At 36.5% G+C, this 26,102-nt stretch overlaps 1 protein-coding gene across 6 annotated transcripts in view; it reads right to left on the bottom strand.

Annotated features, from left to right (window-relative positions):
- Sec24d (SEC24 homolog D, COPII component) overlaps window positions 1-26,102 on the bottom strand; it is a 93,049-nt gene that overhangs the window by 30,319 nt on the left and 36,628 nt on the right. For all 6 annotated transcript variants that reach the window (XM_004870040.4, XM_004870041.4, XM_004870042.4 and 3 more), the window contains exons 9-11: window positions 17,492-17,630; window positions 15,280-15,395; window positions 8,415-8,539 (exon numbers count right to left, since the gene is read on the bottom strand). In XM_004870040.4, the coding sequence (XP_004870097.2) occupies window positions 8,415-8,539; window positions 15,280-15,395; window positions 17,492-17,630 (380 nt within the window). The remainder of the gene's footprint in view (window positions 1-8,414; window positions 8,540-15,279; window positions 15,396-17,491; window positions 17,631-26,102) is intronic.

Here is a 26,102-nt window from a genome sequence, read left to right as displayed (position 1 = left end):
AATTTGAGGGGGAAGAAAAGAGGTGGAGAGGAGGAGGAAGAGGAGGAAGAAGAAGGAAGAGGAGGAGGAGAAAAAAGGAAGAGGAGGGGCAGGAGGAGGAAGAAGAAAAAAGGGGGGAGGAGAAGGAGAAAGAAGGGGATGAGGATGAGAAAGAGGCTAGATTTTGAGATCTACATGCCATATAATATATAAAGAAAATTACATTTATAAATTGACAATACAATTCTTATTAGGTGACCATTTGTGATGGTCATGACAAAGCAATAGAAGTTCTAAAACTGTAACAGAGTAATTTTTTATTTAAAAAATTCTAAAACAAGGCCTTAATGTTTCTGAAAATATAGTAGCATGAATGTTCTCCATGGCAGTCTACATTAAATATATTCAGAATGGTCTAGACTCTGCTCACATGTTACTGAGTGCATTATTCATTCTCTTTCCCTATCCCTCTTTCCCTTATGAAAACAAAACACTGAGATTCTACAAGTGCTGTAATTTTTAATAGTGGATAGTATATAGTGCTCAATGGTTTATTTTATTTTATTTTATTTTTTAGTGCTCAATGGTTTAAAGAAAGCTCCATAAGATGCACAACATTTTCTCTGATCTGTAGTTAACAATAAAAGTTACTCTGCTTAGGGAACAACTTTTCTGAAGAATTTGATTTGCTCCTAAATTTTCTACACAGTATAGACAGTTGCTTGAGTTTAAGCATTAGGAAAACAAAAGATCTAGATGAAAGTATCTCAAGTTCAAATATTTGATTCCACTGTAAGCTTTTAGTTTCTTTGGTATTTTAGCAGTGTACAGGCTGGTCATTATAATTTTAACTCTACTTTATTTCTTCTCTACTCTCTTTTCTAAATGAAGGGTATTCTTCATTGTAGCCTTGATAAATGGGTGAATGGACAGTTTAAATAGATTCTCAAAGTCCTTTCCAAAAGCACTTGGTGAACATTTACATTTTGGATACTTGGAATGCTTTCAGAAGTAAGAATCCTCATCTTTTGTTAACTATTTATACATAGACATTCATATGACCCCCAATATTTTAAACTGTATGATTTCATATAACTAACCACTCTTCTATATATGATATGATATAATACTATATGATACGTGATATGATATCATACCATACCATACCATACCATACTAGCTACTATGCCACAAAACACTATACTTGGGTTTTCTCTTCTTCTCCCTATGGTTAGAATCTTACTCTTTAAGACAAAGCACAAACCCTTCCCCTATGCTATCAATCAGAAATCATTTCTTCTTCTAAATTCCTATAAAGTTTAAAGTTTATAGGAATAAACTTTATAGTATAAACTGTTCTCACTTAGTTCTTAGCATGTGGAAACTTCATTTAATGGTCCATGAGTCCTTTGCCAGATGTCTCTTCTTGTTCCTTTCAGAAGCTAATAAAGAGCAGTACCCAAGGCTTATGTCCTCTGTCTTCACCTGGCCTCATGTGACCACCACATTACGGCAAAATGGAACTCTAAATGGACTAACTATGCAGATACTGTTCTCAGGAGGTCTGGTCCAGTTTCTTTCCACAGACAGGAAGAGAATTGAAGGGTGAGGAGAGATGAAGAAAGCCTGGAATTGTCTATTCTCTCATGGCATTCCCTTTCTCCTCTGTTCCTATAAATGGCCCTAGCACATCTGGACATAGGAGATGGTGATCTATGGTAATATGAGGCCCCTCCATCTCCTCAGAGATAGTTTTGAACAAAGCCTTTTTCCTTTTCACCAAAATAAATGGTCAGTAACACTAGTACAATGTGGAGCATTGGAGATTTTATTGAGGATGATGATCCTCAACATCCTCAGTGAAGAATTGAATTTGGCATGGCAAGGTGGAGCCCAAACTGGTAATCCAAGACTGCAACTCTCCATAACTCTGGTTTAGCACTGCCACCTTAGGCTGGGCATGGTGGCACTTGTATACCTGTAATCTAAGACCTCAGGAAGCTGAGTCAGGAGAATCACTCCAAGTTCTAGTCCAGCCTGGGCTACACAGTGAGTTCAAGGTTAGCCACAGCTGCATAGCAAGATACTGTCTCACTACACCCTTCCAAAAAAAAAAGATCAATCTGGCTAGAAGTATTGACAGCAAGGAATAAGCAAATACTACAAATCAAGGCTTTGTATACCTGAGAGCTGGTTTACTAGCACAATACTAGTTAAGATTCCATTTCCAAGTAAAGCTTTTACTGTGTGAGATAAAAATATCCTCACTTGGCATGGTGGCACATGCCTGTAATCCCAGCACTCTGTGAGGCTGAAGTGGGAGGATGGAGATACTGAGCCTAGCCTGGGCAACTTAGTGATATAGGGAGAATTTGTCTCAAAAATAAAAATAAAAAAAGTTGGGGATGTAGCTCAGTGCAAAGATCCTGGTTCCAATCCCCAGTGCAACACACACACACACGCATTCCAGAAATCACGAAAGACTTTTACTCTCTTTTAACAGCAAATTTGGAGTATTTAGAGTCAATTAGAACAAAGGAAACAAAAAAAAGCTATAAAAAAGAATCTGGATTGCACTTTCCCATTGAACTTGTACATATTTAAAGTGACGGGAAAAGAGTTATCGGGGGATTCATAGGGTTTACTTGAAATCTAAATTAAAAACATCTAATCAGAACATCTCACATTATTACAAAATATTATTACTTATCTCCATGGGAACATGTTTTTCAAAAATTGTTTGAGAAATGAAAGATTGTCCTAATTTTTTTCAACACTACAACTACCTCATTAAGTTATATCAACAAGAAGAAAATGAATTCTTAGCCTCTCCTTCATATTAATTTTACACAGGTTTTGTGAGGTTATATCAGGGATATCAAGAAGTCTAACATGATATTTTAGACTGTTTTGCTCTGTTGCTTTTCAATGATGTTTTTCTCAACACTTTCCCCTATCATTTGAATAGAATGAAGCTGACAGCAGCACTGAAGACATTAGCAAGTAGGTGAACCAGAAAATTCCAGGGTCATGCATTTCAAACACTCTAGTTACAGCAGCATTAAAAACAAACAAACAGAAAACACAAAATAACACAAAGACTTGATCTGAACAACAGGTGAACCATTTCAAAGTTTTTCCTTAGTGTTCCAGATTAGTCAGAAAACTCTGGCAACTTAGCCAGCCAAAGATATAAATTCAAAGTTAAATAGCACAGAATGGAGCCTTTTCTTTTCAAAAGATTAGCTAAGAGATGAACACACCCTAAGACATTAATCAAGAATTCAAACTGTGCTTTAAAAAGGCTATTTGGCATGTTACCTGCTTTAGTGCAAAGAAATAAATCAAATTGATGGAGAACTCTTAACACTAAAAAGGTACATATATAAGCAGCCCAAAATAAATTTTTGAGGAGAATAAACAACCAATTTGTTTTAAAATATAAAAGAAGGAAAGGCAGTTGGCCTAAAAATACAGTTTTAAGAAAGAGATTTGAGTAAGAGCAGAGAGTAACCTGCAGTACTTTTACTTTTCTCTCCGATCTTTTCCCAAGTCACACATCTGCTCCATTGAGACACAGTCATGGTGACAGCAAAGGAAAGATTGTAATTTTGATCTTACATATCAAAAAGTTATAAGCTTTATATCATAATTTCATTGAAAAGCAACCAGGAGTTGGTAGAGTAACTGTCCTATAGATTAGGTTAGGGTAATTCTAATCAGTCTGAGAGAATAGGAAGAGGGAGAGCCTATTTTCAGAAATTGGAAGTTTTTGTTTCATATGAAACAAGCTCAAACTTCAGATTCAGAATGACAATAGGCTTCTCATAATCATCAGCCATAATAAAATATATGTTCTCAAGTCTCCTAAGTACGGGTGAGACAACACCAGTCATAAGGCTGCAACCGTCAGAAGCCTTTCTCATAACACCATCATCAACTTGCTCATTCTTCACTTCAGAGTTCAGTTTGAAATCACCTCAGTGTTTTTTAAACATCCCACTGCTTTTCCAAAACACCCTAGAGAATATTATGACTTCAGCTTCACAGACACAAACAAAACTACTTCTGGGAGGTCCAGAGATCATCTGTATGAGCCTTGAGAAGACCACATCACAGTCTGAGGTGGAAAGGGGACAGAGGATTGGGCATCTAGACTCCCAGAGTGCTGATGGCTGAGGACAGTTCTGAGGGCCCCCAAATGCCCTTTTCAGAACAGATACTGCTATGTGTGTCCAGGAAGAGAGGGAGGAGGGGGAAGGTGTGGAAACATAGAGATTCTCCCCTCAGACAACACTTCCAGTCTTTTATGTTCTTGGGCCAGGCTTCCTCACAGGAAGGCTGGGCTCCCTATGCTCTCCAATCTCTTTACAAGATGCAAGCTCCTGCCCTAAAGAGATAGTTTGTGCAATAATAGAATTTAAAAAGAGCCATATTTGATATTAGAAGAGATAAGAGAGAAAAATGAAAGGACATAGGTAGTTATTCCCTGCCCCTTTTAAAATCTCTCTTAAATTTTTACTCAAGTCAAAAATACCTTTATTCCCCTTTATCTTTCAAAACAAATCTGGTTATTTTTTGCTCCCAAGGTTTCTTGGGGCTGGATATGTGTGTGACTTTATATTTTTTATGGTAGGACTGCAATTTGCTTGAGTTACTTTTTTATGCTAATGTAGGTAACATTGCAAATGGCCTTCTGAAAGTGCAGTACAGGGTTATGATTAACCTCTCTTAATTATCAGAATTAGATTTCTCCTTTCCTCCTGTGCACTGTTCTCTTGCAGAAGGAGAGGTATGCAGCTGGAGCTGCTAACAGTCAGACATAGAGGTAGCAAAGCCACAAATGCATTACATATTGTATTAAAGTAAAAAAGAAATCTGAGATTCCATGGCCCCCAGGGCAGAGAAGGTGAGTCACGTGGGCTCCAGCAGGATCCTCCCCACCCCATGGAACTGAGAAGACACATAAACAAGCCTCAAAAACAGACTTCTGGATCACCTACGGCAACCCCAATGGGAAATGAGATGGAACACTGATACTCAACCACCTGGATTCCCTGAACTGGTAACAAAAGAGGATCTGGAAAAAATGAAATCAGAAATAATTCTCAGATAACAGCAGAGATTGTGCTCCTAGTGCAAGACATGATTAATAAATCTAGAGAGGACACAGATAAAAAAAAATAGAGGAGCTGAGGAACATGATGGAATCACAACATAGGAAACAAATGGAATCCATAAAACAGATACAAACAGATTTCCAGGAGATTAAAAACTCCATTGAAAGTCTACACAGCAGAATGAACCAATGTGAGGATAGAATTTCAGACACAGAAGATAAGATTGCAATTAGTGACCAGGAAAAGGAAAACTGCTTTAAAATTGTAAGGGACCACGAGAAATCAATCCAGCAGCTGCTACATGATGCAATGAAGAATAACATAAGACTGACTAGGGTCAATGAAGAAAGAGGAGAAAGTGCAGATGACATAAAAAAACTGTTCACAGAAGTGATGGCAGAAAACTTCCCAAGGAGGGGAAAACAACTTGACATACAGATAAGTGAGGCATATAGGACTCCAACTAGCCTTGATTAAAAAAAAATCTAAACATAGGCATATAATAGTTAGGATTCCAGAAACCCAACAAAAGAACAAAATTCTACAAGCAGTTAGAGAAAAGAAACAAATCACATCCAAAGGAAAGCCCATCAGGATCACAGCAGACTTCTCAGTGCAAACTGTCAAGGCAAGAAGATCTTGGAGTGATGTAATTCAAGCCCTAAAGGAAAACAGCCTCCAACCCAGATTGATGTACCCTGCAAAACTATCTTTCAAAATTGATGGAGAAATAAGATACTTTCATGATAAACAGTACCTTAGGAACTTCATGAATACCAAACCAGCACTCCAAAAAATTTTAGACAATATCCTAGGAAAAGACAATGAGGATCGCAATCCCAGAAGCTCAGCAGAATGAATCTGCTGGGTGTGAATATTAAATGTAAAGAGGGAGAATCCAACAAAAAGAAAAAGTAGTCATGGCAAGGCTTTTATAACTTTTAACTCCATCTCCCTAATGAGTGGATAATTAAATCTTGTTATTGTACTGAATAGTATTTTTCTGATTCTGATGTTGCACAACTTTCCTTATGCTGTCCTGGCTATTTATCATCTTCTTGTGTCTACTTTTTAATTGGGTTGCCTATTAATGAGCTGTAAGAGTTCTTTATATATTCTGGTCATAGGTTATAAGCATTGCAAATATGGTCTGTTTAAGGACTACTTTTCATTTTAATGATGTCATTTAAAGTTCTAAATATTGATGGAATCTCATTTATCAATTTTTTTCTTTTATACACCATGTTTTTTGTATCCTAGGAAGTTCTTGCCTACCCTAAATTCATAAACATTTTCCCTTATAAGTTCTTCTTAAAGTTTTATAGTTTTAATCTTTTATATTTAGGTTCATAGATCCTTTCAAGTTACTTTTATGTATGGAAATAAAGGGTTGAGGTTAATTTTTTATATATGGATACCAGGTGTTCTAGTGCCATTGGCTGAAAACACTATCTTTACCTCTGCTCTTGAATTGAGTTTATAGTCTATAAAATGCTAATGTTAAATAATCTTTCAAAACTCCGTGGGCCATATATGTGTGGTTCTATTTCTAGACTCTCTGTTTTATTCCAATGATCTATATGTCTTTCCTTACACCAACACTGCCTTGATTACTGTAGTTTTAGAGGAAGTCTTAAAATTAGGTACTAAACATCTTACAACACTGTTTTTTTTTTTATCTTTTTACTTTTCTAGGTCCTTTGCACTCCTACATAACTTTTAAATTTCAATATCCAATTCTTCATTTTTAGCAAGTATACATAGACCTGAATTTTTATATATACCTTGTGTTTTCTAATCCTGCTAAATTCAAATACAAGTTCAAATACAAATCCTAGAGATTTCTTAGTATTTTCTCTGTAGACGATCATTTCATCCACATACAAAGATTTTGCTTCTACCTTGCCAATCCTATTCTAATTGTGTCATTTTATTGCCAGACTATTTTGGTTTGGGCCTAGGTTTCAAAGTTTAATGGACAGATGAAGAGTAGGCATATCTGCCCTTGTTCCCCACCTTAGGGAGAAAGTATTGTATCTTCTCCATTCATATAAGGCATTTTTGCTGGAAGTACAGAGTACATGTCTTTGATCTGCTGAGAAGGTTCTGTTGTACCTGATAGCTTTTAGCATGAACAGCTGTAGAATTTAGTCCAATACTTTTTCTCCAACTAGTGACAGGATCATATGGCTTTTCCCTTTCCTCTGTTTAAATGATGACTTTTGGGGGTGATCTTCCAATGTTGAACCAACACTGCCATCCCTATACCAAAACCACTTTCTACATCCTGCCAGATCTGACTTCTAATAGTTTGTTTTGTTAAACAAATTTCTATCTATGGTCATACTTTTTTCTTCTATTATCTTTATCCAGTTTTAGGATTAGCACAATTTTGAGTTCCTAAAATGAGGGGAGAAGTGTTCCTTCTTTTTTCTGCTTTAATTGTTTGATATAATTTATCAGTTAAAATGTTATGAGCCTGCTGTTGTCATATAGGTAGGTTTTCAAGCTAGGAATATACTTTCTTTAATAGGTGCTATTCAAATTTTATATTTCCTCCAGAGTTTCATTAATTTGTCTTCCAAGGTCTCCTAGATCTTGATATTATAATTTTAAAAATGTATAATTGATATTGTTTAATAGGAAGAAAAGGTCTAAAGGAGCAGGGAAGTCGGAGGGGTACGGTAAAGGAAAGAAGGGAAAAGAAAAAATATGAGAAAAGGAAAAAAATGGAAACAAAGTCTTTGCAAATAGGGAAGGGTGGAGGGGGTGAAGGGAGAGCAGGGGAAGGGGAAAAAATAAGGACCAAGATACATCATGTAAAGGTACAAGATCCCAATGATGAATGTAACTGTATAGTATACCTAAAATGTACCAATAAACTTAATCGGGAAAAAAAAAAGAAATCTGACCAAAATGCTATCATCTTGACCAAATGTCAGACGATAGTTCCATTTTTTTGACATCCTTACAATTCTCTGCCAAGCCCAGCAACTACCCAATTCCACTGGAAAATCAGTTATTTTCAAAAATGAACAGACTTCTAGTCTTTTCCCACATGTTGTTGGGATTCATAACTTATAATGCATCTTGAACACTTTTTACCCTGGCAATATTTTTTATCAGCTTGTTTCTATTGATTTATTTAAAAGACCACTCTGATGTTTTAAAGAGTTTCATTAAAAAAAAAAATGGTACCACTTAATGTATAACTAATTTCCCAATGTCCTCATTAGCAAAATGTCAACTTGTTTTCTGGCCCTTATTCATTCAGCAATATTGCATGAGTTATAAAAGGAGTAGCTGTTTTCTTACTTTGGAAGTTTTTCCAGCACAGTCTTCAGTTCTTCACATATGAGCTTGACGAGTCCATTCTTTATGTTACTATATGAAACATCAATCATGAAGATAAAGGCTGGTGGGTTGGGAGGCTTATTTTTCTGTAGAAAAGTAAACACACCAGATAAATAGATTTAATTATAAAGTCAATACATTTCATAATCAAATTAAAATATACTAGCCACTCTTGAAGTTATCAGATGTTTCATTTAATATTTAGGATATAACATCTGTCGAATCAAATGGAACATAGTCTTTGATGCTATACAAAAGATAAAGGAAGCCATTTATTTTCCAGGATATGACTTGAATCAGACAGTATTAAAATATCTAGTAGAGAAGGCTCACTTTTGCAAAGTTTCAAAGACTTTATTACTACAAATTGCTGAAGTTCAGGACTGTAGCCAGCCTTGCTAATAATGCTATTTTATAAGACAAAATGTGCTTGAAACCCTGAAAAATTGGACTAACATGGAGTACCTGTAACAATTAGCATTTCTTTTTAAAACTGCTATCAAATCTCACTAATCTGGATCTCACTATATTCAAATCTCATCTTTTATCATCTTCAATTTTAGATATGAAATGGCACGCTAAATAACTGCATACTTTAAAATCTTGTATCATATTCTTAAATACTGACTTAATTTATTTCATATTTATGGTAAGACTGGCCTTTTCCGCGTGTGTTTAAGACAACAACTATAACATAAAGCAGCTGCTATGCAAATGGTTTCTACCAACTCACATCTCTTTTCTGGCTAGTGTTCAAACAGCTCTTAGGAAGTGGTCCTTCATTTGGGACTTTTAAAATATTTAGAAAAGAGAACCGCAAGCAAACAGCTTTAGTGATCTACCTACACTAGAGAATAGTTAAGGCCAAATGAACTTTTAACTTTATGACAAATCATAAAAATGCTCTAAAATAAAATTACATGTTAATTATTACAAAATTAGATGATGTCTGTAAATTCTCTTACTGATTCATTCTACATGAGGCAAGATATAACAATGTTCTAATGAAAGTCCTTTTTCTTTTTTTGAGACAGGGTCTCACTATGTAGTCCAGGATGGCTTTGAACTTACTTTGGAGCCTAGACTGGCCCCAAACTTGCAGTGATTCTCTTGCCTCAGCTTCCCGAGTCCTGGGATTATAGGCGTGCACCACCATTCCTGGCCCAAAAGTCCTTCATTTTACATTTTAAAATGTTATAACACTTAAGAATCATCAATTTGAAAACTTCATCACTTTGCCACACCCAAAATCAGACTGACATAGAACTGGAGGAACTCTACTGGTTCTATGTAATTTTATTGCACATAATTCCTGATTCCCATTAAATCTATTTCATAGCATAATTATGCCAATTTATATTAGAGAAAAATAACCACTTTCATTAACTAAATCAAAACCTCTTTGTGACAAACCCAAATCTGTCTTACCATTCTTTCACTCTCTCCTAAGTTCAGCATAATGAACTTCCCACTGAATATTTTCCTTATCTACAGCCTGCACATGTCTACAGGAACAGTTCACTGTAACTTGGTTTCTACATATGCAAAATTAATTTATCATTCCTCTAAACCACATTCTCTTCCAATTTCTCTACCAATATCAATACCAATGACATTACTACATCACAACTCAAACGTGAAATTAGGTATGACTGGTCCTTTTCCTTTAATCACTAATTCCCATCCCACTGATTTTTCTTTGAAAATGATTTTTCACAATGTTTTACATCTCATTCCTGCTCTTCAACATTTGGAAGTTCATCATCTTGTGCCAATATAACTAAAGCCCACAATTAGCTTCCCTACACTAGTATTCTATCCATTCAATCCAACTTGTTTTGCCAGCCAAGGTTAACATGTAAGCCCTCCCTCTCTTCTCTCAACACGTGCTCCATGGTGGAAAGCACATTCCATTTTAACCAGCACTCTGGCAGTTGACTCGTCAACTCTCTCATCATGGCTTCTTTCTGAGCTACAAACCAGCATTCCAGTTAACTATATAGCACAGCTCCACAGAAAGATCTTACCAGTACCTCAGATTCAAATTTTTAGAAGTTATGATCCATTATACCAGCGAGGAACTTACAGAAAACATGATCTCAATAATCTGGGCTTGAAATTTCGCTTCTTCCATGGAATTCTACATCTCACTTATCATCCACATCCAACTAATTATGAAGGCTTTGTGGACTGTCCTCTGCCAGTATCCAAATCTAGACTCTCATTTTCTCTCTTTTTTATTATTTTTAGTTGTATTTGTTTAAACTGTGGGAAAATAAGCACATAAAATTAACACATAATCATTTTTAAGTGTATAGTCTGGTGATGTTGTGTACATTCACAGGGTTATGCAACCATCACCATCTCCAACAACTTTCTATCCCAACCTTTCTCTAGCCCTTCTCATCTACCATTTGACTTTTTGTCTGTGTGAATTTGACCACTCCAAATACTTCATATAACTAAGAATCATATAATATTTATATATTTTCTCTGGCCAGCTGAATTCGCTTAGGATAGTATCTTCAACATTCATCTACTTTGTATCATATGTCACTTTTTCCTTTTTAAGACTGAGTAATAAGGGCTGGGGATTTAGCTCAGTGGTTTCGTCGCCTGTTGTACAAGCACAAGGACCCAAGTTCAATCCCCAGTACCAAAAAAAAAAAAAAAGACTGAGTAATATTCCCCTCAATGCATATGCCTCATTTTATTTATTCATTTGTCCATTCATAGACGCTTGTTTGCTTCCACCTTTGGGCTTATGTGAATAATGGTGCTGTGATGAGCATGGATATGTAAATATCTTTTTGAGACTCTGGTTTCAATTACTTTAGGTATATAACCCAAAGTGGAATTTCTGAATCACATGGTAGTTGTGTTTGTAGTTTCTTGGCTTAGTGTCACACTATTCTCATTTTCTCCCACTTGAACCACTACGTTAACTTTGAAAATGCCCTTATCTCCAATCTCTCTCTTCTCATTATAGTCTGCTGTTGGGATAAAAAGTGTATCACAATGCTACCTGCCCTGAAACAGGAACTCTTCTGAGTTACCAGACCCTAGCACAGAGCACGACACCAAAGAGAGTACTTCCTAACCACTGAGTGAATGCTTATGCGGATGCATGGATGGACAGATAGATGGATGAATCAATGGGAATTAATAGCACCCTCCTAACTTTTAATTGTCCTCAAGGCCTAATGAATTAGCTTAAGTTTTTCTATATCCTGTCATTCAAGATGGCTTGAAAACACTCATTTAACAACATATATATGAAAACCTAAGAGATCAAAGATACGATGCTAGACCCAGTGGAAAATAAGATAGGCTATGTCTCAAAACAATTTCCTGGATTTACTGCTCACTATTTCTCAATACACATTCTCCCAATTTAAGTGCTTGCCATTTTCAAAACATCTCTTGTGCAGAAGCCACAGCCCAGTGTGCTTGAACCAGGAATTTGGCTGGAAAAAATATTTTGTTTGGCATGATGTTTCTTAAAAACACTTGTATTGGGGCCGGGGATTTAGCTCAGTGGTTTCACCGCCTGCTGTGCAAGCGCAAGGACCAGAGTTCGATCCCCGGTACATTTTGGGATAAAGGGGAATATACTCTCTAAACTCCTGGTGCCCACACTGAATCCATGCTACTCATTTACAAAGCCTGCCCAGCTCTGAAGAGCTAGAGTATATGGTCAAGGCCTTTGTCAAACTGCTTCTGCTCATTGTTCAGCCTCTGCTTCCATTTCCATGTGCTAGTTCTTTGTTCATGGCTTAACCAGCTCAGTGTCACTTTCTCCTCAAAGCTTTCCCCATCCTGTTCTTTTACAGTACTCTGGTTATTCTATTCTACCTTTACAATTTGTACCATATTTGAGCTTATATCATTATTATAGGTTTCTTATTAGGACTATATATGATAAGTATCTTTGGAGCATATTTATCATCTTGCTAAATCTGCTATCCTTCACAGCACACAGACAAGTACCTTAGACATAGTAGGTATTCACTAAATGTCGAAGTGAATTAAAATTACAATTCAATCAGAAAACAAAAGTATAGCACTCAATGAGCTTTTATATTTCAGCTATGCATTATATGCAGACGTTCCAAAATCTTAAAATCGATAAACTCTTAGTAATGTGATGAGGTGAGGTCACCTTCTTCCAGGGGAACTCTTCAGTGATTTTGTAAAAAGCCTGCCTACATACCCATAGTGTGTTGATAGAAAACAGGGGTCTGTGACCACACAGATATGGTTTCAGTCTGGCTCCATCACTTTCTACATGTATGGCCTGAGGCTGGTTCCCAAGCTCTCTAAGATACTTTTCCTCATTTAATGGCAGTACTCACTGCATTAGGTTCACTGTAAGAACTAAATGATACAACACTAGAAAGCTTGCAGCATAGACTCTCACACAGTAAGAGTTCAATGGAGGTTAACTTGAATATCTAAAAGTGACATGAGGCCAGCTAAAATAAACTGAGGAAAAATGGGACTTTATAATTCTCCTTTGGGTGTGTAAGGTGTTAAAAATATTAAATAAACTCTTTCTCATCATCCAAATCCTGAGTCAACTCATTATTCTACTTCATTTACATTTTATGTTATAGTTAAATTCAAAAATGTTTAAAGTAAATTTATTATGAAGTATATTTGGAAAAATAAAAGGAAGATTAAGATTACAAAAAAATCCTTTTCAAAATGTACAATTTTTATTTAGTTCCTTGCTTTCTGGGTGAGATTTACCATCAATTAGATTTCTGGAATATTCCCAGATACAGAGTTTGAAAATTCTAAAACTTTTGTTCCCAGAAATAGATTTGACTTTCTGCCTAAGTTTCTACTAAAAAAAGCATAAAATCAAGATAATGTAGCCCTTTCGGCAGAGAACTGGAAACTTAGAACTTGATTAGATTTATACTATGGTTGCAAAGACGAGTGAATAAATTTTCCACCACTAGTTACAATGGCTTTACTGTATTTAATTAGACCATCAAATGTTTATGTTTTGCCTACTGATACTCCTTCAGTCAACAGCAGGAAGGAACTAAGAAACTCTGTAAATGTAACTATACTTCAGGACATGCTTTTTGTTTGAAATAAAGCATGTGTACCAAAAATGATTTTATATATCCACAAATATGTTCAAACATTTTAAACGAATAAACAATTTTAATAACTAGTTATATGTAATGTATTACAGAAAAATCCTATAAAACACTAATATAAATGTTAATTAAAAAAATTTAAGTCACCTGAAGAAACTTTTACTTGAACAAATATTATCTGTTCTCAATATAATCTCCCAGGAAATACCTATGGTTCTCAATGTAATCTCCCAGAAAATATCCATGGAAGAAATCTGTGGGCCAGAGGCTGTTTTCTGGGAATGAAGTATTAGCAGGCACTCATTTTTGGAAGAGAATATAAGGAAATACATCAGAATGACCCCATTACTTCAAATATACACATGATGCTACAGATATGAGCTGATGTCTGAACTGAGACCCAAGGAAATGTGATTTTCAAATCACTGAACAGCTGTAAAGCTCCAAAATGTACCCATAATGATGTTATTATCGTTGGGCCAGTGAAGAAAGGAAAAGGCCAGTCCTAGGAAGAGTGACACACCTGCAAATTTACCCACTCATTCACTTATTCCACATATATCAGTCAACTGCCTATCTATGCCAGACACTGAAAAATGTCACAAAGATGACTAGGACAAGATTGGGGCAACCAAGGATATCAGAATCTATAAAGAGGAAAAATATACAAGAAAATTTATATTCCATGGACAGAACTGCTGAAACAGAGATACAGCCCTAATTATATTAAGAAACAGAAATTGTAGTAAATAACTATCATGATAAAAACAGAAACTTGGAGGTGCACAGATAAAATTTTACCCAGGCATTAGAGAAAAAGTAGGAGTTTATCAGATGGAGTATATACAGATGTGACAGGAGAATAGAAACATGCCCTGATCTAAAGAACATCTTAGATAAAGGATGGAATCATCAAAAGGGCTGATGAGTTTACAGTGGGAGTCCAAGGCCTTATACATGCTAGCAAGCTACAGCACTGAGCTACAGCCTCAACTCCTTTTTGAAAAAAATTGTTTTCAATTTTATTTTGAGATAGGCTCTTCCTCAGTCACTGGCTCCAGGCTGGCCTTAAACTTGTGATCCTCCTGCCTCAGTCCCCCAGAGTGCTGGGATTATAGGACAGTGACACTGTACCCAGCTGAAAGTTAAATCTTTTAACTTTTAGAAAGAAAAGAAGAGAAAAGAAAAGAAAAAAGACCAAAAGTGGTTGGCAGGAGAGTAGGGAGAATCTTATGGTTATATTTTAAGGCAAGAAATCCAGAGGCCAAGAACCCAGGCCACTGTGGTAACAACTGGAGTGGAGAAGGGAGGTGTGGGAACAAGTCAGTAGTCCTACTGGCCATATTGGTTAAGCTTCCACCTTGGGAGGGAAGTTTTTCTGAGATTATTGACAAAACACGTGAGGCAGAGGCCCTCTATGGATTTGGTGCATTAAGGAGCAAGTATCTATCTGGAGAAGACAAAACAATTACTGTTTCTTATTTCTGGCACCACATTTCTGTTTTTAAGAATGATTACTCCAGTGAATGGTTTGGCAATTGAATCATGCTAGCGACATAGAAGGCTGAATCTGTCTCTCAGGCATTTCTACATCCTTCTGGCACCACTGAGATGCTTTGTTTATGGATCAAGAGTTAGCCCTTTACATATGAAAGTTACTCACTTGAATTTGACATCAGTGTATAAACACTTGAAATCCTGGGAACACTTACTCTGCAGTAATCCAAAGTAGCAACGAATTCATATGATCCTAGAGATAACTCAGGCTTCTCATAGTGGTCCAGTCTTCTTCCAATGTGGTCCAGATGTTGGAAGTAGAATGGTGGAACTAATGAAAACAAAACAGGAAAGGAGATCCTTTGTTTTCACAAACATAGACAATCTAATAAATTCTAAAAATTTATTATGGGAGGAAGGGAGTAAGTATTAAAAAAATGTATTTTGAAGCTGCACTATTTTAAAAGCATGTCTTGAAAATTATGAGGGTTTTCTTAACAGTCCTCTTGACCTCTCTACAAGTTATTGATGACAAAGAACAGCTATGATTTGGACCATCCTACAGAAACAGGATCAAAATACTGCTGTTTTTCACAACTGAAATATTTAACTGTCTCTATTTAACCATCTTTTAAAAAAAGAATTCGGAGTTTTCCATATGAATTTTCAATATATCTAATAAAGATAAACACTGATTATTTGGACTATACTATTAACTACAATATTTATTACAATTTAATGAAGAAATGTCTTCAGCCATGGGAAGTTTGCATGGTAATCTTTGAACATTTGGGCTGAAGAGTGTGGAGGATTACTGTATTAGGGAAAAAGGAGAGCACTAAGATCTCAGCTGAAGAACTCTAATTTGATTCAAATGTCTCAGAAGGTTAGTTCTGGCAAAGACCTGGAAGTCACCCAACAGCACAGCAACACTTATGAGTCACATACTGAGCACTTGGACAAATATGGCCTGGTATCTCTGCGAAAAAGAGCTCCTGTTGCCTAGAGATTAATCGGGCGGGCTGTGAAACCTCTGCCAACTGAAGTATTTTAAAAAACTGGCTATGCTCTTTGTTTAAGCATTTTGTAAAGAACAATATTTCCATTTGTAAAAATCATAAAAGCAATTGTAATGTCTTTTAAACCATCAACTCAGTATTATTTTTTATTGTGAAACTAACATGAGAATTACAACAGAACTGCTTTTCAAGGCTGGACTTTGTAAAACATCAGAGGTTAGTTTTTGTACATTTTTACTGTATTTCGGCCATTTCTTTTAAAATAAGCTTTGTAAGATTCATGTTTCCATATAGATCTCTGAATTTGGGACGTTCAAAGTCTTGAAAAGACTACAGAAGTGGAAACGGACAGTCTGCACTGAGATGCATAAGCCAGGAGGCCCATAAACTGCTGTTTTGTCCTTTCAGAGGAGATGGAGGAGCCTGGGTTGGCTGTCTTAGGTTGTATGGTACAAACGAGTTCTACATACCACAACTAATAATTCATTCAGATTTACACCTCTGCATCTAATATGCAAACTTTGGCTTTTAAAATTTTATATTCATTAACATTTAACTTTTTATCAACACTTAACATTATCTGTCATCTTTTATAAGCCAAAATTCAAGTCAAGCCATGAACTAGGCACTGTCATATGACCCGAATTCCTACCTGTTTCCTAATGTCAGGGTTCCCACTGGGAAATCTCCAGACACTGCAGGTGCTTTCTCTACCAGGAAGTGGCTGAATCTTTCAAGGCCCAGAGCTGACACCTTGTAGGAGGCAGGATATGTTTGTGTGTGTGTGCGTGCGTGCGTGCGTGTGTGTGTGTGTGACTTTGTGTGGAATGTAAGAACTCTTTTGGCAAGTTTGCAGTGGTTTCAACATGTCAATTCATACCAGAATAAAAGTGAATTATAATGAATGCAGGAAAGTGGTTCATAATAATGCTCCTGTCTCCTTAAGTTCAACATTCATATAAGAGGGAAAAAATCTATAACATGTTAAAGCTTCTCCTAAATATCAATGAGTATATATTCAAAAATAACTGAGGAATGGCAAAGGAGAAAAAGTCTCTTAGGTTTATCATCTATAAACACCAGAGGTAAAATCTTACTTTGCTTCCAGCTGGGGCTTTGTGGAAGGGGATTGAAAAATAAATCCTTCCCCTTGCCTTGCACTTTTGAGTTTTTTTTAAAGTGAAGAAACAGCATAATTTCCATGTGGGGCTCATGCAGCTACATAAAGCCAAGAGGGACTTGGATTTTCCAACAGGGCATGTTCTACTTGGTTTCCTTCTGGAGAAATTATTTTTAAAAGTTCCTGCTACCTAGGAAAAAAAATCTGTTTTCTCCTAAGCCAAGAAGCATAATATATTTTATTTTTAAGTAAACAGCCTTCACACAGAGCATTTAGTGGTGCACTTACCGTCATTCACACAGTTGCAAAACCCACACTGATACCGCCTTCCTCCCTCGATGAACTGCATGAATGGGCACATGTAGGCCTTGCACCTGTTACACCTGACTGGTCCATTCTCTCCATGATTTACCAAGTAAAGGGGAGTCTGGAAGAAGAAGTGAAATTAGACAAATAGTGAGTATAGAATTTCTAAGATATATAATTAAAATTTGAAGTCTTCTAATGACACTCATTAAGGAAATTTTAACACATGGCATTTGCCAGGACAGTCCCTGCCCCTCTTGATAACATGAATTGAAGGTAATACAATGCTGTCCACAATAGCCAAACAAAAGTAAATTTAAATGTATATGTCACTTATAATCATACAAATATGTACTCATATATTTGTCTATGTATATATGTATAGTTACCTATATGAATGTGAAAAAAGAAGAAAATATAATAATACCTAATTATGCTTATGTTAAAATGTGCTGGATATCTTATTTCATGCATTTTGCTAAGTCTGCTTATGGACTGCAAATAAAGAAGTGAATTGGTCTGCTTTTAAAAGCTCTAGAATTGCACAGTAGTATGCTGTTTATGTAGTTTTCTCAAAGTATACAAAATATTTCTTCAAAAATGCAACTATCTGAAGAAACACATAAGAATGTCTACTCATTAGGCTAGGAGGTCAATTCTGCCTTGTCCATTATTTTATCAAATGACAAACTATTTCAGAGCACTCTCAGCGTGGCTGGTCATGCTGTCAAAGCTGGAAAAATGTATCTTCTTCATAAACATATGTAGAAAACATGATACAGTTTGAAAATGAAAAAGCTAGGCATTACAAAGAAATCTAAGAGAAAGAAAGCTGCCTTGTTTCCTAATGCTTCCAGCTCTTCAGAATACAACCACATAGATCCATCTTATTTTATAAATCTCCTTAAAGATAACATTTTTTGAAATGCTTGAGAACTGCAGGGTTTGGCATGTAAATTTAAAAAATTTTCAAGATAAACATGTAAATAAAGCAGTCTGCCTTTTAATGGAGGCCTGAAGAACAGGAAGCAGGAGGAGGGGCCGGGTGGAGGTGGGGGATGGGGGGTAGTCATCAGGACATTTTCTGCTAAAGCCTTAGAAAACCGAGATCTGCTATTTGTCCTGGTGCAGATGTTCCATGTGAAAACTGATCCACTGCTGAGATTTTAGAAATGAGCTAGGAGGTCTCAGGGCAGGAGGGTGGGCGGGGGGTGAGAGTGTGTGAGGTTTAGTACAATACACAAAAGAATCTGAGAAAGGATAAAATAAATTCAGAATCCTAGTTTATGCTCTCCAGATCCACTGCATGGACATAGCTCTGGCGGCTCCACTGGTTGCATTGGGTCAAAGGTCAAATGAGTAATACGCATGTTGTGCCCAGAGCAACATGCCAGGTACAAATGCTTGACAAAGGTAGCTGTTATCATTTCTATCCAGAACAATCTGTCCTCCTTCAAAACCACTCAGCTCAGGAGAATATCATTAATAGGAGGGTTGTTGCAGAGTAAGTATGATTCCTATTAGTTAACGCAAAGTATTATCTGGTAAAAATGGTCTAGAAGAAAGAGAATTTATCTTTCAGGAGATTTTGGTACAATCTGATGGTTAAAAAATTGAGAAGCAGAATAGATTTTTTAAAATGCTAGGAAACTGGTTTAAATATATATTCACACACAAATTTATACATTGACACATACAGCTCTTTTATACAAACCTTTAGTTTGAAAGGCATAAAGTGATAAATGTTTGTTCACTTTACCTGATAATAAGAAATGATGTGAGATAACAAGATAGAAGCAAAAAGATGCAGGTACAAGAAAAAGATGATGATGAAGATTCTTAGAACAATAAATGAAGCATGAGAGTAGAAGTGAAAGGCAACAAAAATATACTGATCAGGTAGCTGGTTTCTGGATGGAAAGTCTAATTATCAATTATGTCTGTGGTTACTGTTCTGATCTTCAGCTTCAAAACCTCTGAGATCAAGAATGCTTTCAGAAGCTGAAAAAGGGAGAAATTCTGCAATGTGCATTTACTCCAGCCAAGTTTGCTTTTATCATCCTTTTATTTTCAGAGTTCAAAGACCATAATCAATGCTACGAGAGACTTTAGAAACAAAACATGATGCAATTATTTGACAGACAAGCCATAAGTAATGGAAAGAGAATGGCTTTTATTTTTACTGCCATGATTTGCTCAAAGCCAGGCCCAGCCAAAAATTACTATGAATGTCAGCAACTAACACCTAAGCATTCCAGCCCTGGCAGATTCCAACTTGCAGAACTGAAAGTGAATGTTTAGCAATAAACTGGAGTCAACTCATGGCTACACCTAGGCTATTAAAAACTTACTTTTTCTCTATTTTCACTCTTTTGGAAAGCAGATGATAGGTAAGGTCTACAGATATTCAAGGTGACAGCAAACAATGTTAAAAGCTTTTTAACTGTTAATATTTTATTTTGTGGCAACAGGGCAAGGGTTTCTAAAAGACACTGTCTTGTTTCATCTTTCTCAGGCCATGTTGAAAACCATCAGAGATTTTTCTTCACTCTCTCTAGCGTCTGCCTGCAGTACTGTGCATGAGCTCATAAACAGACTAAGCTCACTTTTCTTCTATGTTCAATTTTAATGAATACTGTACAGCCTTTCTTTAAAAATTAAGTTACTTTCCAAAAAATGCCCTAAGTTGTTTGTTTCCCTTGACAAGAGCACTGTATCATATTTGCTTTAGAAATATTTTCAGGTTTCAAAATTTTATCTATCAGTAAGTTTTCAACTTAGGCCTCTGGAAGATTCCTGCCTCCTCTTTCTTTTCCTTTCTTCTCTTATAAATGCAAAAGTTGAGAGAGGATGGGGCCAGGGATTAAGCTCAGTGGTGCCGCACCAGTTTGGCAAGTGCAAGGTCCTGAGTTCTATCCTTGGTATAAAAAAAGACAAAGTGACAGTACGGTGAATCTGGGTCTGAAGTCTTCACCTGGCTTTGGCCCTGTGTAGCATGAATGCATACAATCTAAATGTGATGGGAAGCTAAGGAAAGACATGGGAGGAGAATCATTTGAATCTCATATTTCTGGATCGACAAGGGTGTGTCAAATAGTATATTGGTACTAATTTTCATTAAAATCCTTTAGCTGAATAAAATGTACCTCTTTTTGTGCATATATAATAAATACCATAGTTCATTTTGGACCACAAGCTAAAGTATTATTCACTCAGTATTAAAATAACCGTGATTAAAAAGAAAAACAATTTTTGATTAATTTTTCACATGCTAAAGAGGTATATATCAAGCTGGGCCTAATGGGGTACAGTCCTGTAATCTTAGCACTCTGAAGCTGAGGCAGGAGGATCACAAGTTCAAGCCCAGCCTAGCGAAATGTGTGATTAAGACTCAGTCTATACATAAATAAATAAATAAATAAATAACTTAATTTTGAAATAGGGTTGGGGATATAACAAAAAGAAAGAACTACCACTAATACATTTTAACTTATTATCAGTTTTTAATTTTAATATCAGTTTTCATTCTCTCAGATAACTTAACATTTGCATAGTGCATACACTGTTTGCCTTCCTGGCCTGACCATGCAGTGGAATACAAGCAAGTTAACAAGAGCACACATATGCAAGTAAAAGAACAAGGTATGAGTGGACAGAACACTTTCCCAACCATTAGTAACAAAAGCTACTTTTAGCTCTGAAAGGCAATGTTAAACTATTCAGATTGTATTTCCAAAATAAAAGCAGATGCTGAAAAGAGAAATTGAAGTACAATGTAGGAAGACCAATTATGAAGAATTTTTATAAAGTTTATAGGCTATGTATTTTTGTTACGGCATCTATATCGTTAAGAAAAGTCTCAATACATAAATCTAGCTATAGATTTTTGTTTTGAAAAAGTGATGAACTACAGAAAGCAGCTAAATACCAAACCTGGGAAGCCAAAATTATGAAGGTGTTTTAACAGCATGCATCCAGTAGGTGGCATTGTGGAACTAAAAATTAAAACAAAGCTGAAGCTAATTTATCAGTAGGTAATACAATATGCATGATAATTACGCTGCATTGTATGTAATTCTAATAACATTTAACTGAGCTAATAGCAGCTATTACCATCACAAAATTAAGAAATCTAAACTTTTCTTAAAATTATTAAACCTATGATTAATGGTTTAAAATATTCTAAGTGAAACAATGAAATTAAACATGAACATAAGGCTATTTTATGCACAAATTAAATATGTGCCAGACTTACTGAGATAATAAGCAAGAAAACTGCATTTAAAATGTTTCTAACACTCTGCCACTTTTCCTTGACTACATGTGGGAAAATGGAAACACTGTTGGGCTAGGCAGCTAGAGTACAGTAGGCAACTTAACAGTGGCCTGACAAGCAAAGTGCAAAGTGACAAAACAACACACTGTGATGCTTGCTGAATCCTGGAACGTGGCAGCACACTGTGAAGAAGAAATGATTCTCTAAAGTGAACAGCTACTTTCCCAGTGGAACATCAAATCACCAGTAATGATGCTGACACAGGGGGCAAGGGACAAAATGGCCAAATTCCAGATCTCAGGTGACCCTGAATTAGTGACATCATATCTGAAAGGATCCCGGAGGTCACTGGGTCAAACTGTCCCTGTCTTCCCTTCTCAAATGAACCTCACCAAACACTTCTCTTATATTTTACAAGTAAAGTTTATACAAGTTCACACACACGTGCACACACTTTTTTCACCACCTATTTCTCTCTCTTCTAATATTCATTTACTAAGCTTGAAAAAAAAAGACGTTTTCCATTTTAAATGAACACTTCTCTCTTTTCTCTCCTTTTATTTCCTACATCACAAGTCTCAAGGTAAGTTATCAGTGTCCTGGAACTCTACAGTTGGCTGGCATCAATAATTATTTCCTTTGCTGTATACCTGAAGCAAAGAGCGGGTTTATGGAAGAGAAAAGGGTTTGCCTCTATTGGGACCTAAATCAGATGAGAATATTTAAAGTGAGACTTGCTAAAATGTGATACAGACCTCTGGCTTGATAAAGGATCATATTAAACATCAGATTTTCTTCCCAGTAAATCCTCATAAATATGTATCTCTAGCAGCAATGGTTTCATATTTCAATGTGACTTTACACACCTCCTTCTTGGGATTGGAGCCCTCTTATTTTTTTGGAATGGCACATGAGAAAGCCGATGAGGTAATTTTGGATTAAATGGAGGATATAAGTAGAAGGATGAAAATGGTATGTAAAAGGGATAATCCAGAACCTGTGATGAACCACCACCCTTTAAAAATGTTAAACATTCAGACTTCAGGCATGCTGGAAGACCAGCAGAGTTAGATTCCCAGAGGATTATGGCCAGGAGCTAAAATGAAAAGAGTCTGTATCAACTTTTTAAAGACATTTTCATATGAAAGAGAAATGAGAAGCAGCTTGCATGTATTTTCCATTTTTAATTTTACCAATATGAAGCTTGTCAGTCTACATGGACAGAAAAGGTACAAGTTAATAGTTAATGTAGGGCATTTGCATTTTTTTAGAGAACAATATATCTTGATTTTTAAAAACGATTACTCTGAAATGGAAGAATACTTTCTAAATATTAAAATCATCATATAATTTTAAGAAACAAACTTAATAATGACACAATGCACTTTAATTCTAAGAACATATAACTCTGCATTTTTTTAATTTCCAGAAAATTATCCTCTTCCTATGTTGAGTGATAATTTTTAACTGTTTTCCTTCACCAATATTTTTAGTCTATTCTGATATAACTATGCCTAGAGTTATTACAGGTGAATATCTTTTATTTGGCAGTTGTTTTTGTCATTAGCACTGAAAGATAATTTTTTTGTTGGCCCTGGCTTCTAATAATATATATAGTGATTCATAGTTTAAAATACTTTCATCCGTATAAAATTTCACTTTGATGCTGAGGCACTAACCACCTGGGGAGTGTGAGTCTATGCATGTTGTTCAGGAGGAATAAAAGTGACTCCTACAATGAATTACAGAACTGCAGCTTGATTCTCATCTACTGATCTCAACTACTTACCTTCTCTGAGCTCTATGTACAAGAAACCTCTTGCAGATGTGTGAGTTTTGAGAAGAAATACACAGTCATGAGAGAAAGGGACAATTCTCCACAGTTTGTGATATGAATCAAGCCTTTGTTGCTCCTTGGTAACCACTGTAAACATCTCTTGTCATTTCCCTCTCCCCTCTCATTTTATACCTTTTGAATCGTGTTTGATCCTCCAAGTAAGTGCTCCCTCCACCTCCCTTAGCAGGAAACTCTGCCTCTGCTTTCAGAAGAAAAACTGAAAATATCAGACAGGAACTCCCTTGCCCTTTCCCCACTAATTAACCAGCATCCAAACATTTTCCTTCTTCTCTGGCCTCTTAAAATGGAATGTGCCATCCCTCTCTCTCTTTCTGACTTCCCAGAGGCCTGGTGCAATCCAGGACCGTGTCTACACCTGGCTCCTCAGGACCAACTGACTCCAAGGGAGAATTACATTTTGCCATTTAAATCCAGCCACTTCAGAGGACATTTAATTTCCACAACCTACATCCTGTGTCTGATAGCTCCTCTCTTAACTTTCCCTGACAGCACTCACCACAATGTTTTACTTTTTGGAGCCAGTACTCCACTCTCAAGTTCACAATTCACAGGTCCAGTGTGCTTACTGTCCTTTCCTTTGGAGTGCAAGGCCTAAGAGAGTGGTCACTCAGCAGCTGAATGCACAGACAAATCATCCACCAGGGGCTTACAAATACATGGTGAGAAGCTCAGAGAAATGTGTGAGAGCTATGAAAGCAAAAGGCACAGGTGAAAGAAGGAATCAACTGTGGGGTTAAGAAAAGCTTCATTCAAAAAAAAGAGAGCAAAAGAGATTTCAGTAAATGAGAAGAGCACAGGACACGAAGCCCAGGGTGTGTTGGTGGCCAACAGAAACAGAACCTAATCCAAGTGACAGAAAGGGAAAGGAAGGCTGGAGATTTTGTGGACAGCCTCTAAGGCAGGTAGAGTATCTTGATGGGCCGGGTTTCAGACAGACTATCACAAAGGACTTCTAGAATTTGTTTGTTTCATTATCTCCTATTTTTCACTCAATTCATAAACCTCTGAGTTTATTTTTTAAATAAATTCAAAATTTTTGAATAGTGTGAATTTTTTGCACTAAAAAAGTCTACTCAACAGCAGTTTGTAAGCTTCATGTTCACCACTGACACCCCCCACACACCCCGGCCTAAATTATAGAGTAAGTCCTCAATAAATATTTGTTGAATGGATGACAAAAAAGGGAGGAGAAAGAGAAGGAGGGAGGAGGGAGGGGGGAGAGAGAAAAACTGCAGGCTGAAGAAAATTATGGAAGGGAGGAAGAACAGAGGAACATACTTGGGACTTCAGGATATCTGCCAGTGCTTCTGCATGTAACAAATCCTAACATTATAAGATCATCCCCAAGTTTGTACCAACAGCTAAACCATGAGACACAAGCAAACACAGCTGTGACCTTTCTACCCAGCACTTTAAAGCCAGGAGGGCTTTTGGTGGGAAGGTCTCATTGGGCAAAGTCTGTGAAGGGCCGACCACTCCTGGTGAGCAGGCAGCCAGTGTCCAAAGGAGGGCAGTTAGGAACACCTTCCAATCAGTTCTCCTGAAGGACAAGGTAGTCTTCAGTCACGACTGAACTATAAATGAGAGGTACTGATTCTGAAACAAAGTGCTCTGCTTGGACACAGTCCTTGAGGGATGAGCATATTTTACAAAGATCAGCATTGTTTTCCTTGCTGGAACAGATGTAGGAACTTTTAAGTAAGATCCTCTCTCTCAAGGAACTTTGATGTTTAGGAATTCTGTAGTTGAGTGTCATTTCCCTACATTTTTTCTTTCTCTTTTCCCTCTTTCTTTTTTCTTTTTCTTTTGCAGTACCATGGATTAAACCCAGGGCTATATCCCCAGCTCTTTGTTACTCTGGGATCTGATCTTACTCAATTGCCCAGGCTGGGCTTGAACTTGCAATCCTCCTGCCTCAGCTTCCCACAGTGATGGGATTAAAGGCAAGAGCCTCCACATCTGGCTCTCCATATTTCCTATTATCCTTGACTTATTATGGTTTTGTCTTTTATCCCCATGAGAGAATTATATTTTGAAAAAGATCCTTTGCTGTAACAACACACAATGTTTCATAGGTGATAAAAATATATTTTAGACTTAAAACTCCTCTGAATGAAGCATGTTTCTTTTATAATGGAATAATTAGTAACTAGCTCTCGATTCCTCAAAGTCAAGTTATGAAATATTCTACTTTAAAGCTGAAAGGGTTAAAAATAATATGCCTAGAGGCAAACTCCTTTTCTCTCTCTGGTAGAACTTCAAGTTGGCCAGAGTATTTTCTCCACTTATCTCACTCCTTTACCTGGCCATAGAAATACGTTCAGATGACTTTCATCTATGCAAAGTCTTTGTGTAGAGATGCCTTGTCAGTCAGGCCTACTGACCACTCCACTTAATATGAAGTGCATATCCCACCACTCTCGGCACCTGTCACCCCCCATCCTGCTCTACTTTTTCCT

This window comes from Heterocephalus glaber, unplaced genomic scaffold (assembly GCF_053883595.1).
Source record: "Heterocephalus glaber isolate CG9 unplaced genomic scaffold, H.glaber_assembly_v1.0 deba00001690, whole genome shotgun sequence".
Classification (NCBI taxonomy): Eukaryota; Metazoa; Chordata; class Mammalia; order Rodentia; family Bathyergidae; genus Heterocephalus; species Heterocephalus glaber.
The sequence above is the reverse complement of the archived record's forward strand: the minus strand, read 5'-3'. Positions and strand labels throughout refer to the sequence as shown.